The sequence below is a fragment of the Neoarius graeffei genome, chromosome 26 (assembly GCF_027579695.1).
Source record: "Neoarius graeffei isolate fNeoGra1 chromosome 26, fNeoGra1.pri, whole genome shotgun sequence".
Taxonomy (NCBI): Eukaryota; Metazoa; Chordata; class Actinopteri; order Siluriformes; family Ariidae; genus Neoarius; species Neoarius graeffei.
In genome coordinates this window covers 8,167,331-8,182,439 of record NC_083594.1, presented here as the reverse complement: position 1 = coordinate 8,182,439, position 15,109 = coordinate 8,167,331, and the positions used below count along the sequence as shown (strand labels likewise).

General features: G+C 43.5%; 1 protein-coding gene across 1 annotated transcript in view; it reads left to right on the top strand.

The window, feature by feature from the left end:
* rap1ab (RAP1A, member of RAS oncogene family b) overlaps positions 1-15,109 on the top strand; it is a 57,349-nt gene that overhangs the window by 6,374 nt on the left and 35,866 nt on the right. The window contains exons 2-4 of the mRNA XM_060909852.1: positions 9,217-9,305; positions 11,708-11,776; positions 11,891-11,947. Coding sequence (XP_060765835.1) covers positions 9,249-9,305; positions 11,708-11,776; positions 11,891-11,947 — 183 coding nt within the window. The 5' untranslated portion in view covers positions 9,217-9,248. The remainder of the gene's footprint in view (positions 1-9,216; positions 9,306-11,707; positions 11,777-11,890; positions 11,948-15,109) is intronic.

Sequence of the window (15,109 nt, the reverse complement as noted above, 5' to 3'; positions counted from 1 at the left end):
ATAGGGCTGATGCGTCACGTTTCCTTACCGCTACGTCCACAATGTTGCCGCTACACGAATAAAAAGACTTGCCAATCTTGAAAATGTGGTCTTTTGTTTGATTATCAGCCACCCAAACAAAAGGGGTGTTCACACGGCAACTTTTACTCCGGTGTAGCGCCGGGGCTGCCCCAGTAGAGCGTTCACACGGTACAAAGTTATACCGGTGGGTGTAGTCCCTGAAAGCTGCTTAAACCGGTGCAACTCTAACCCTGCTCGGGAGGTGGTTTAAGAAATTTACTCCGGAGTAAATGCTAGCTTGCGGGGCAGCACCGATATAAAATGGGACGTCTGAACGCTACAGGGGTAGACTTGCTACGCGTGAGGAGAGTTGATTACATACGGGCATTGCATAATTTGCATCCTGGTATTTTGCGCTTCCAAAATGGCGAATAACAACAACAGAACTGTGTGTCTTCCAGTGTTGCCAGATTGGGCGGTTTTAAGTGCATTTTGGCGGATTTGAACATATTTTGGGCTGGAAAACGTCAGCAGTATCTGGCAACACTGGTGTCTTCATCCGTGTTGTTTTCCCGGCGCTTGGTGATGCCATGACAACCGGGAAAAGGAAGTACATTTTCACGCATGCGCATATTTTCATTTCCACATTATTACTATCGTATAGCACGGTCGCAAAAACTGCCGTGTGAACGCAAGTGGGGCTGCACCGGTGCTAACACGCTTCTCTCTAGTAAGCAGGTTTGTGATGTGTGAACGCTCCACAAAATTTACACCGGTGTAAGATATATCGCAACAAAATACATCGGTGCAGCATCGATGCAAATATGTGCCGTGTGAACACCCCTAGAGTCTGGCGGGGGATGTAGGAACGGGGTCCGTCTGTCCATCCGGTCACGTTTTCATATCCGGGCCATATCTTTTAAAACTACTGAAGATATCTTCATCAAACTTTGTATACGTATCACGCAATGTGTGAACTGATGCCGTTTGGATTTTTGGAAAAAAGTGTGTTTCGAATTTTTACATGAAATAGTTTTTGACCTTGTTTCTAAGAGCAATGTTCGTTTCCAGAACGTATATCCAAAACTATTCATGATACGGATTTGAAACTTGGTATACGTGTTAACAAGGTTATGTAGATGTGCCTTTTCATACTAAGAAATTTAAATTTTTCATGTTTCCACGGAAACAATTTCAGACTTGGTCTTAAGGGTAGGTTTTGTTTCCAGAGCAGAACTTGAAAACTGAGTGGTATGGTCCTGAAAGTTGGTATATGTGACTTTTGATACTAAGAAATGTGAGAGATTTAAATTTTTTGCTCACATGGACCAAAGGTCCGGTGGGTTTATTATGCCATGGGCTGCTGAGGGCCGTGTAAAGAGGCAGGGTTGGTTTCCTGCAGCAGAACTTTGAAAAAAATGTGACAATATCTTGAAACTTGGTATATAGGGCGGGGGATCTAGATGACTGTCTTGTTGTTGTCTCTTGTTATCCCTACGTGGCGGTGATGGTACACCGCCATGCGAACCTTCTACATTCGGACGTGCTCCACTCCCCGTCCACGTAAGCGCCCAGTGCAGAGCTGCCCGAGTCGTTCTGTGCGGAGATCGTCACTGATCATGCGAGTCTGGTTTACCTCCTTCCTTACGCTGCGTTCACGATAAAGTGCCGTCCGTGTTAAGAGGTGCTTGCGCGTCATGCATGTAATATGTGCCGGTCCTCGAGTTAGATCTGGATAGTCGTGTATTGTAATTGGCTGAAGCTGAAAATAAAGCGGCCACTTGGTGAGCATCAACTGGTTGTTTTATTCTTATTCCGTAAATGTCAGTAATATAGAATAATTGAATATTTAATTATAAGTCTTCAATCACAGCAACTTTATTTCTAATATTACCCAAAAAGAGTGACTTTCAAGGAGGCCTGCAAGCGCCACTAGAATGCATCTCTGATGCCCCTTTTCCACCAAAGCAGTTCCAGGGCTGGTTCGGGGCCAGTGCTTAGTTTGGAACCGGGTTTTCTGTTTCCACTGACAAAGAACTGGCTCTGGGGCCAGAAAAACCGGTTCCAGGCTAGCACCAACTCTCTGCTGGGCCAGCGGAAAGAACCACTTACGTCAGCGTGGGGGCGGAGTTGTTAAGACCAACAACAATAACAAGACCGCGAAAGATCACCATTTTTAAGTGGCAAGAAGTAGCAGCTGTACAAATGCGAAGTCATCCATTATTGTTGTTGTTGCTGTTTCTTCTCCGTGTTGTTGTTGCTACGATGTTCGCGCCAAGGTTTATACAAACGCAGTGACGTAACTGACGTATACAGCGACATAATAACGTGGCTCCGCTTAGCACCCCGAGCTATGGAAAAGCAAACTGGTTCTCAGCTGGCTCGCAAGTTGAACGAGTTGTGAACCTGAACCAGCACCAGCACTGGTCCCAAACCAGCCCTGGAACTGATTTGGTGGAAAAGGAGTATGAGAACGTAGAACCTGTGAGCTTTCGGAAACCTAAGGTGGCCCCCGAACCCCCAGCCGGTTTTGACTGGTGCCACTATGCTGATGTTTTCAGGGTTCTAGTTAGAACCCTGAAGCCATGGCCTAATGGTTAGAGAAGCAGCTTGGGACCAAAAGGTCACTGGTTCAATTCCCTGGACCAGCAGGGCTGGCTGACGTGCCCTTGAGTAAGGCAGCTAAACCCCAGCTGCTCCGGCAAGAGTAGCGGCGTACCTTGTGTACGCCGCCAAAGAAATGCATAAGCAGTTGAGGTGGTGCCCGACTGGGCTGAAGAAGGATCGTTCTTCGTTACATAAACCAGGAAACGTCTGAATCTATAGAGTCTACCATTTTGGAATTGTGCAGTTGAGCCACGGATCAGAAGGAATTCTTCTTCTGTGTGAAAGGAATAAACCTGTGATGAGCTCTGTCCTTAAACAAGAGCACCCTTAATGAGCTCCACAACTTTTTTTTATTTCTCACACTGCCAGAACTTGGGGTGGTGTTGTGGTTAGTACTGTTGCCTCACAGCAAGAAGGTTCTGGGTTTGAGCCTCATGGCCAATAAGGGCCTTTCTGTGTGGAGTTTGCATGTTCTCCCCGTGTCTGCTTGGGGGTGCTCCAGTCGTCCCCCCCCCAAAGACAAGTGGTTAGATTAATTGGTGGCTCTAAGTTGTTCGCTGGCCGTGTTAAGCTGCGTCTTTCATAATTCAGCTGCAAGAAAGGCTGATGAGCCGTCTTCAACTTCAGGTTTAGTCAGAATGGGAGTAACCTTCCGACCATGGAATTATTTTGCAATGTGTGGAAATGGGACAGCAAGTCTGGCTTAAGACTCAACAGCTTCTTAAAGGAACAGTCCACCGTACTTCCATAATGAAATATGCTCTTATCTGAATTGAGACGAGCTGCTCCGTACCTCTCCGAGCTTTGCGCGACCTCCCAGTCAGTCAGACGCGCTGTCACTCCTGTTAGCAATGTAGCTAGGCTCAGTATGGCCAATGGTATTTTTTGGGGCTGTAGTTAGATGCGACCAAACTCTTCCGCGTTTTTCCTGTTTACATAGGTTTATATGACCAGTGACATGAAACAAGTTCAGTTACACAAATTGAAACGTGGCGATTTTCTATGCTATGGAAAGTCCGCACTATAATGACAGGCGTACTAACACCTTCTGCGCGCTTCGGCAGCGCATTGATATGAGCTCCGTATCAATGCGCTGCCGAAGCGCGCAGAAGGTGTTAGTACGCCTGTCATTATAGTGCGGACTTTCCATAGCATAGAAAATCGCTACGTTTCAATACAAAGAAAATCAGAGCCACTTGAGAAATCAGAGCCACTTGCAACCCTTTCAGCCGACAGGCCATTTCAATGTGTTCTTTCCCCGCGAAAGTGACACAGTCGTGTCTATCGTCACTGTTCTGACAATTATTGTTGATATTTCAATTTTGAAAATAAATTTTCATCTTTATTTCAATATTTTATTTGGTTCTAGTGATGAGGTATTTAATATTATTACTAAATTTGTCAGATTAATAATGTAAGAAACAGTTTTGTTGCTATTGTCATCTAGAGTGTCTGTCAGAATATGATGGTTAGACGTTAGTTTGTCTGTCAGATTTTGATGATAGAAACCGATGTGTTTCTATTGTCATTTATAGGGCTGTAACGATATGCGTATCGAAATCGAAATCGCGATACGCAGAGCCACGATCCGTATCGCAATACAAGAAGGCAGAATCGCGGTACACCCTTTCAAACTTCTCCTCAGCCCAAAAACAGAGGCGCTTCCAAACTTCAATTTATGAATACTTTACTTTTTATTTAAATTACATTTTAAACTTACTTAAATTACTTTTATTTTTTTATATCTATTAGTAAGTCGTTTTTTCGCCGACCTGCGACAATCTTCTGCGAGTCACGCAACGTCCACACTCGCCACTGGCAGAGCATTCATTTCTTTTAAGCGGTCGCCATTCTGGTTGCGACGCGGGGAGCGAATCTGTAAACAAGCAGCTCATTGGCTGGCTAGGTGTGCCACAAGCCAATCACAATCACTTGACCGGAAAGGCATGCAGTGTTGCCAGATTGGGCGGGTTTAGGTGCTTTTTGGCTGGTTTTGAACATATTTTGGGGTGGAAAACATTAGCAATATCTGGCAACACTGAAGGCATGTCTGCTTGGGCGGAAGCCTTCTGCGGCAGTTACATTTTGACACGCGAGCAACGTTTCACCATAAAAATTCTGTAATTTCCATCTGTTTTCTGCGATCACAGAAAATCATTGGCCCTATGAGAGTGAGACAGTGAGAGCCACCCCCCCCAAAAAAAAATCTTAACGGATTTACACGATTTGGAAAAATGACTTTTTTTCAGAACCGAAAAAAACAGAGCTTCCGGCTCAACAGTATTATTTTGAGAAATAAAACAATCTTTGGATATACATTTGTTCATTTTTGCATACATATTACTCATTATCTGCAGTGGTCTGAATTATTTATTAAATAGTTAATGTAAGTAAGTAAATGTTAAGTCAAATTTACTACTTTAAAAAACATTTAAAAAAAAATCGTGGGTGTATCGAATCGTGGGTCAAAAATCGCGATACGAATCGAATCGTGAGTTGGGTGTATCGTTACAGCCCTAGTCAATTAGCATGTCTGTCATGTCAGGCTTTTATTAATTAGTTACCAGGACTACTGTCCTAAAATTTACTGTGAATGTCCAAGACCCCAAATGGTACTAGAAAAACTTTAATAGAATGATCAAAATAATCAATTCAGCAATTTAAGGAGATGGGAGTTAACTGGCCTCTGTTACGGTAGAATCTGCCAGGTGGTCTTTCTCTCGACTCTTTCCTTTGTGCTGGAGCAGTGTTGAAGTTTGTGGGCTGACTATCATCGCGATGAACGCTATTGTCTTTGGAAAGTCCTGCAGAATTTGTAGCCAAGTGTCTTGTTTTTGGGAGAAAATGGCCACGGTGCAGGCGGAAACTCGGTCAGATTAAAACAAAAGCTGTTTGATTTGGACGACGGAGCACACCGTACTCCAACACACTTACTTTCTTCCTCCTGACCTCTGACCACCTTATTGAGTGAGTTACGTTCTTCTGGACAAGCAAATAGAACAGTCGATGTTTTTCAAATCGCCTTTATTCACTCTGCACAAACAAATCCAATCAGTTCACCGACTTGACTGTAAAATATAGTCGGCTGTTAAATTAAAATGAAATGATTTCAGACGAAATGGGAGAGTAGTAGCGACTCTGTCCTGTGACTTTTCGCTCTCCCTAAAGGGAGCTTCAGAACAGCCGGCCGGCCTCTCGCGGATCTCCAGCCTTACATGGAAAAAGTATTTCTCACCCTTACTCGCTCAACGGGTGTGAGCGAGAGCCGGTCTGATTCTGTTCAGCTTGCGTTAAGTGATCAGTTGCCTGTATGGACTGTTTGTTTGTGAGAGATTTCTGAGATAATGGAGCGTCGTGATAAAATATCAGTGTGCTTCTTAGAACATGAATGAATGCTGGTTATGATGGCATGATCTCAAAACTAGAGGAGAGAAGAAAAGTGTTTGGATATTATCTGAGAAAATGAATAACAATCTACCAATTTTCAAATAACTGTCAAGAGAATTTTTATAATTTGGGTGATTTTTAAAATATTCTCAAATTGCAGCAGCTGGAAAACCCTCAACCAGATTTTTTTTTTTTTTTAAAACGGCTATAATGTCATCCTCTTTACACTTGCCAGTAGTATTAAAAAAAAAAAGTGTAATTTCAGATTGGCCCCAAACAGCAATTCTTTATTTAACCTATTCGCCATGTGATTAGCTGCCCGCTAATTGCTTAGGCAGCTGGGCCATAGAAGGTTCACGCTGCACGCTGCATGCTACACGCTACACGTTCACGTGAAGAACCGGACCCTGGGCCATTAAACTTCAACTTTTCTCGGTAGTCGTCCATTTTATCTCCCTAGACCCGTTCTGATTGGCTGGCGCGGCGGTGACCTTGGGGTCGTGCATGCATTGACTGGAATTTCCATCTTCACGCCTAGAAAAAAGTGTGCATGTTCATTTCTCGCTTCACGCGTGAAGTGTGCAGCGTGCAACATGAACGCCGTTCTATGGCCCAGAGCAAGTCATGCTACGTTTGTCCACTTTTCTTTACACGCGTGCAGCGTGAACCTTCTATGGCCCAGCTGCCTTATGAATCATCCAAAGATGAACACTGAGGTGTGAAAAATAAGCAAAAGAGAAATAGTTTTTTTTTTTTTTTTTTGGGAGTTTTCAGCTTTTAAATTAAATAAATACAATACGGACACTTTTACTTTATAAAAAAAAAAAAAAGTCTTTATTGGTTTTTTCCCCATTGACAACATAACAATCATGACAATCTGGGCCAACAAAAAGACACTACATACAATACTTTTAAAGAAAATAACAATAAAAAGGAAATAAGATTTTAAAAAAATAATAAATAAAGGAAAAGAGGAAATATGTTGGGTGGCATTTTATATCATCGGAAACTATTTAGTCTACCTATGAGCTAGTCTGGTTAACACCAGACCATATCACAAGTGAAATATGGTCTGGAATCCGCCTATTGAATTTCTCGTAGGGGAGGTGTGGTTTACGATTGTCAACGGCCGTTTATTGGACGTTGCAAATGTCTATCATTTGGCGTATACGTAGCCCATGGCCAATCATGGCAGTTGTACCCGGTGACGTAGTTAGAGCGAAGAAGAGAAGGCAATAGGAAAACAATGGCACCCAATGATTACTGCCGTTTGTGCAAGACAAATATGAGAGAAGCTAGTTTGGTTCGTATCGCTCGCCGCCATGTTAAATGTGACCCGTAAACAGTCCCAAATAAACTACAAGCTTCCGTTTGTCGAGTAGTACGCGTCACCGTCTTTCCACCCCTCCCCACTCTCTGATTGGCTCCCTAACTCAGGCGAGCCTTTAGACCATAGTTTCCATGCTGTCTTTTCAGATCGGAACGATTGTGCAAAGCAGCATGGGATTTCCCAGGCTACCTATGAGCCATTAGACTGTTGAGACTGTATAAAGTGTAGAAAATGAGACCAAACCTTATGAAATTGACCCCACCATCATTCAGTCTGGCAATGAGCTCCTCAAAGGAGGCTGTATCTGTCATTAACTTCAACCAGTCTGTAAAACCAGGCGACACAACTGTTTTAATGGGAAATATGCCACTCGTATTTTTGATATGGGCTCCATTCGGGACATGGAGAACCAAAACAGTCACCCAAATCTCTATATGTCACTCGTGAGGAAATCTGTGACCGGTTTTGACAAATTTGGGGACTTTGTGAATGTGTTGATTTATAATAAAAAGAAAGTCACATGTTTGCTTGAAGATATGAAGTTTCTTCTTGTGTTGAAAAACTCACATTTTTCATACGAAATCCATCACGGTTCTGACGGACATTATTTAAATATTTGCTGGCGTTGAGTGTTATGTCAGACATATTCCATTCAGCTAGCATGATACTGACCGAGTCTAAGACGAGTAGCTGAATGGAATATATCTGATATACCATGAAAAAAGCCTTTATTATAATATGTTCCTTTTGGGTGCGGCACGGTGGTGTAGTGGTTAGCGCTGTCACCTCACAGCAAGAAGGTCCGGGTTCGAGCCCCGTGGCCGGCGAGGGCCTTTCTGTGCGGAGTTTGCATGTTCTCTCCGTGGGTTTCCTCCGGGTGCTCCGGTTTCCCCCACAGTCCAAAGACATGCAGGTTAGGTTAACTGGTGACTCTAAATTGAGCGTAGGTGTGAATGTGAGTGTGAATGGTTGTCTGTGTCTGTGTGTCAGCCCTGTGATGACCTGGCGACTTGTCCAGGGTGTACCCCGCCTTTCGCCCGTAGTCAGCTGGGATAGGCTCCAGCTCGCCTGCGACCCTGTAGAACAGGATAAAGCGGCTAGAGATAATGAGACGAGACGTTCCTTTTGGTCCTTTCAATGTGTCTTTCGCTTTCAAAATCTTCCATGTTTAATGATGCAAACCTGGCAGCCATGTTTGTTTACAAATTGTCCCAGTCGCTCACTAGTGCGGAAGTTTTACATCTCTGACGTGATGTCTTGATAACCATGCAATATCGTAAACCATATTCAACGCTCATTCTGTATTGAGCAGAGTGACGTAATACATGTAGGATAAGCGATATGCTATCGAGCCAAATGAATGAAACCCTCTAGAACATGTTTTTTTTTTTTTATTCCATTGAAAGTGTCCTGTATGTATAATAATTCCCAGTATTTCACTCCGATGATGTCACTCCCAGTGTTTTCCTGCTGACTGGACGTGCGCTGTTAAAATGGCGATGATTAACTTGTGCTTTGTGGCTGTGTTCATATAAAAAAAACATTTATACAGTGGAGCGAAGATATGAAGTTTATTCGGGACAAAGGCACTTGAGCTGTCGAGGTTGGTGTTCCACTCGGCGTGGATATGAGCTGTTCTAAAGCTGTTACTGTAGTGATGTCATGGGGACAGGATGGCTCCACACATCTCTCTCTCTCTCTCTCTCTCTCTCTCTCTCTCTCTCTCTCTCTCTCCAAATCCACAGCTGCTTTGTGTTTGCGAGGTCATGCTCACACTTCCCTCTTCCCCACCCCTGGGCTCTGCTCCAGGACAATCCCAATGTGATCTCACATATACATACACACACGTTTCCTGATCTCTCTCTCTCTCTCTCTCTCTCTCTCTGTTCTAGACGGCTGAGCTGATTGGTGACGTGCTCCTGCCATGCGTGAATACAAGCTTGTGGTGTTGGGATCTGGAGGTGTAGGCAAGTCCGCACTGGTGAGTATACCATATAAGCAATCGAGCTAAAGCACAACACATTGCGCTGTGCTGTTCGAGGGAAATAATCAACCCCAGGGTGATGTAATGCTGCACATCACTGTTCCCACCATGAAGTTGATTCTTTTCCAATAACAGCATGTCCTGTAGTAGGTTTTTTTTTTAATTTATTTATTTATTTATTTAATAAAGTCACTCCTGCACCACAACAATTTGAGTTTTATTCATGAAAATTCTCAATTCTGATTGGTTAGATGACGTTGATTCACTTTCTAGAAGACCAGCTCGGGATGCGCTCGTTTAAACGTCTCTAAAAATGCGTCAAGATGAAATATTTAAGTTATTCCACGAAATCGAGTCGTACATGAGCTGATAGTCGACGAGGTGCATAGCCCCGCAAACTTGGATAAATAAGAACTTTTATACAAAACGTCCGACAAAATCATTTCCGCTTAGGCGGACTTCTTAAAAACCCCATCAACAGCTGCACAAATTGACTTTTTAGTAGTGTGTTTTTTTTTTTTTTTTGTACAAAGTGCCATCATGCCGAGGTATAAAATACCTTTAGACTTTTATTTAATTCTTCCTTGGATGTTTCAGTTCTGTAATTTTCAAACTACTTTGAGCTTTTGAACCAGTCTTAAAAAAAAAAAAATTCAACATTTTCATGCTTAAAGATGAAGAATGTAAACAAACCGGCAAAATGACAAAAGCAATTTGTGAAAAATGTGGTGATTAATAATAATTATTGAAAAATAAGATACCATCAAATACTTTTTATTTCATATTTTGTTGCTTTTTGGGGGGGGGTTTGTGTTCAGTAGTTATTTCATCCTCGGTTGGCTCAGCAAAACACTCTGCCATTTTGTTTTTCCTCTACTCGTGGTATATGAGCTGATATCCTAGTAGTAGAGCAGCCAATCAGAGCGTGTGAATTAGGGATGTTAACCGATGACAGGTTGACCGAATCAATGTCAACCAGTTAAATTTTTTTATTTTTTTTTGGTTGTTGGTTTAAAAAAAAAAAATCAATCGTTTTGAAGCTGCCGATTTTGGAGCGGAGAACCTGGAATTCTGTGTTGTAAACGCTTGGGGCATGCCATGCGGTGTAAGGACAACAGCTGACAAATCAGAAACACCCATTCAGTCATGTCCCGCCCTCCCGCCCCAGTTGAAGACAGCTGCCACTCAGCGAAAGAAAAGTGTGTAGACAGGCTTTTTAGCTTACAAATTACTATTGTTTTTTTTTTTTTTTTTTTTAAAGTTATTATTAGAAGGCACATGGAGTTTAGTCCTGCCTTGGCCAGTGCATTCTGAAAGTATGTTTCGGTCTGTAGCCAGCAATGCATGTTATTGCAGATCATATCTCTCCACACAAACTAAAGGCGCAGATGCCGACTTTTTCACGGCTGAATCGTGCAGATCCGTTTTTTTTTTTTAAAAGGGGGGGGCATTGGAGTGTCTGAATAATTTCATCAGAGTAAATTCTGTATTAAAATGACTAAATAAGCAAATACCGTTAGTCCATGAAACATAGGAAATATGAAAAGAAAACAGTAAATCAGAAAGCTGCGCACATTTGCGCAGTTTCCGCAAAAACGTGCGCAGCTTTCTGATTTACTGTTTTCTCATACTTGTACTTCCTATGTTTCATGGACTGTAACGGCATTTGCTTTATTTAGTAATTTTAATACAGAATTTATTCTGATGAAATTATTCAGACACTCCAATGCCCCCCCTAAAAAAAAAAAAAAATTGGATCTGCACGATTCAGCAGTGAAAAAGGCGGCATCCGCCAAAAGGCGCGCTGTTTGCATCCCTGTTTAAACTCCTAGGTTAACCGGCTAATGAGGCTCGGTGGTCGGTCAAGATTTTTTTTAGTTTTCGCCATCCCTAGTGTGAATGTGGATAGAATAGTTCTGTTTTGATGTTTGGAAGGAGTCTCCATTGTAACAATAAAGCTGCAAGTCTTCCTGATGGATAGTTTTATGTTTTCTTGGTAACATGATTAGCTGCGTCGTTTTATTCATGTTAAGGGGCGGCTGGAATGAAGGAGCGAATGCTTATCACTGCGATAATGTACGTGATTACAGGAACGTTTTGAGCGTTCTCCGGCTTTAGGCTGAAATGAAACTATGAACGGATGAAAAGTACGATCAGTTCTTGAAACGAGGAGTATAAAACTTGTAATTGTTAGCAAGTCGCTGCGGCGGAAGAGGAATAAAACGGGTCGAGGCGTAGTGTTGCGTTGAGTCGGCTTCGTCGCACTACCCCGTCGTTGATTTTTCTTGTATCCTGAAGCGGTTGATTTTCACGAAGGTGACTTTTTCTCATCCTGGGGTTCAGAACTGAAATACGGTTTGTATTTGTGTTGTGATTTTATTCTGATGTTTTCCTCTCAGACAGTACAGTTTGTCCAGGGCATCTTCGTGGAGAAGTATGATCCTACAATAGAAGACTCGTACAGAAAGGTAGATTGTGCTGCTTCTCTGGTACAGTTAGAACTCATTATCCCAGTTTACTTCCTCGATCAACATATCCATTGCTTTTTTTTCCCCCTCTCCACCTCCTCTCTTCTCTATCAGCAAGTGGAAGTGGACGGGCAGCAGTGCATGCTGGAGATTCTGGACACCGCCGGCACAGTAAGTGGTCCCGAGCTCCATTCTGGCTTCTTGATTTCAGAGTATGAATTACACACCCACATCTGCTGCTACTGGATGTGGTTAGCGCAGAGTAATGACTCAAAACCACATGGAGCACAAGATGACTGAGGTGACATGAGTGCAGGAAATGGTGAATGGCAAGTGTATGAATATTTCACACAGCAGCGCTTTCTTAACTGCGCATTCCTTTAATAAGAGCTGAGCTGATTGTTTATCAGCGCCGGTATCGCTTGATTCTGGTCATACAACGACATTTCTGTCTTATGTAAACTTGACTGACTTTTCAGGTTCACTGGAAATCATTTTAAATGAAATAAAACCAGCTTTCAGAGTCGGTGGGATCTCGGGTCGTGGGCGTCGTGATGAAAATATCACCTCGCGGTTCTTGAAGACGTTTCTACAACATGCTATATGTATCCTGATTTCTAGCACTGCTAACAAACTGTCAGGAAAACAGTACAGTAGAGGAGAGAGAGAGAGAGAGAGAGAATGTGGAAATATCAGTGTAAGGATACTTGATGCATTTTTTTTATGCATTGGAAAAGAAGAAAAATAAATAAAAGTTTGAGTTCGTAAAAACAAGCCTCGCCCAGCAGCACTTATTTTATACCGATGTGTTGATGGTGGTAATATTTCCCATGACCTTGAGTTTGACACTTCACTCATTCAAGGTCATGGCGGCAACTGAAAGCCCATATGGGACTTCTTGTATGTTGATAATGGTAAACATCTGGCTATCATGAATCATTTTAAAGTGCATATCACGGGTAAATTCAGGAGCGAGATCAATGTAATTCTCCGATTTTATATTAAACTTTGGTCACATATCTGTAACATTCTGTATTTTGTGCAAATTTTTTTTACCTTGCGCAATACCAGAAAAATTCAGTTGAAATCGAGCCATTTGAGGCAAATTGGTCCGCCTCTGAAAAAACTTGGCATTTGGATTTCCCGGCAAACACTGATTTTCGTGACGTCACGTATGTGCGGGACGCCTCCTTCTGAATCCTACGCCAGCGCTGGTTTGTTTGAGAAAACGACCTGGTGGTTTTCTGCAAATTTCTTCAACGTTATCGCGTAATTATTAAAATGGTTAACAGATGTATCGTACGAAGGTGTAGCAACACCAATCTTGATGGGATTAGTACTCATCGTTTCCCACATTGCGCTCAGGCGACAATTCCATATTTCAATGCAAAATCGCTCGCTGCTAAACTTGGTCTCCACAGGCTGTGCACTGAAACCATGCAAGCTCTCGCAGCCTGCTGGCGCTTCCGCAGGTGACGTCACGAATCTGGCTCCAGACTCCGTTGGGATTTTTCCAGACGCGTTTTGTTTTATTTTTTTCTGCTGTAGACAGATGGCCTTGTGCAAAATTACCCTTCTGGATGAGTGTGTAAAGGGACAGACTTTCATATAAAAAAACAAAACGATGGATTTGGTCCAGGATATGCACTTTTTTTTTTTTTTTTTTTTTTTTTTAAAGTTATAGCGCTTTGAAAACCCATGACCTTCAGTTTGACCTTTCAAGGTCAAAGATCTCCTCTCGTCGTCCTCCGCTTATCCGGGACCGGGTCGCGGAGGCAGCAGTCTAAGCAGGGAAGCCCAAACTTCCCTTTCCCCAGACACCTCGGCCAGCTCCTCGGGAAGAACACCAAGGCGTTCCCAGGCCAGCCGAGAGACATAGTCCCTCCAGCGTGTCCTGGGTCTTCCCCGGGGGGACATGCCTGGAACACCTCCCCAGGGAGGCGTCCAGGAGCCATCCGAAAAAGATACCAGAGCCACCTCAGCTGATTCCTCTCGATGTGGAGGAGCAGCGGCTCTACTCCGAGCTCCTCCCGAGTGACTGTGCTTCTCACCCTATCTCTAAGGGAGCGCCCAGCCACCCTGCGAAGGAAACTCATTTCAGCCGCTTGTATCCGCGATCTTGTTCTTTCTGTCATTACCCAAAGCTCATGACCATAGGTCAAAGATCATGGTGCCAAATGAAAGCCCATATGGCACTTCCTATAAGTTGAGATGGGTAAATATCTGTCTACCATCAACCGTTTGAGTTACAGCTCTCTGAAAATCCATGACCTTGAGTTTGACCCTTTCAGGGTCAAAGGTCATGGTGCAAAATGAAAGGCCATATAAGAGTTCCTATAAGCTCATAATAGTAAACATCTGTCGATCGGTCACCGTTTTTGAGTTATAATGGAAAATGTTATTTTGGCCAAAAGGTTGACCTTTCCGGTGACCTTCACCTTGAACCAGTTACCCCCAAAATGTAATCAGGGAATCGAAGGACCATTGCTCACCTACCCTGGAAATTAAGTCCGTTGGTACGTCTGTCTAGATGCTAGGTTGTTAACACACACAAACAAACCGCGCTGATTACAACACGCCGCCCCGCTTACGCCATCGCAGGTGAGGTCACAATACTGACTCAAGTTTTTATCATGACGATATCGTGTCATCACTTTGCCCAGCCGTTTTCATCGTGACACAATTTTATTATGAAAAGAATCTTCATACATTCATGGCGGCACGGTGGTGTAGTGGTTAGCGGTATCGCCTCACAGCAAGAAGGTTCTGGGTTCGAGCCCAGCAGCCGACGGGGGCCTTTCTGTGCGGAGTTTGCACGTTCTCCCCGTGTCTGCGTGGGTTTCCTCGACAGTTTAAAAACATGTGGTTAGATTAACATGGAGCAGCCATGGCTTGAGGTTGGGCTGAAGTGCCCTTGAGTAAAGCACCTAACCCCTAACTGCTCCCCGGGCACTGTCGCGTAGCTGCCCACTGCTCTGTGTGTGTTCTCACTGCTTCAGATTAGCCTGGGCCCGCCCATCCTAAGTGTGACGCAACACGAGGGCCTGTTGCGAACTTAGTCTGGCAAGGCAAGCTATCTCCAGCTCTTCCAAGCTCCCGAAAAATCGGGAGCCAATCAACTTTGAGCATCTCCAACGGCCCTGGGTAGAGGCGTGTTCAAGGCAGTGACGTAGTAGAACTGCGACCGGAAGCCATAGATTGTTTACAGAATCTATGCCGGAAGCGCTTCATTCACTAGAAACATTACGAACATGGAGCAGCGGCAAGCCTTTGACACAGCGGTAGATGCTGTATTGAAAGCATTCAACGGGAAGTTCTCATTGAAAACGGAGC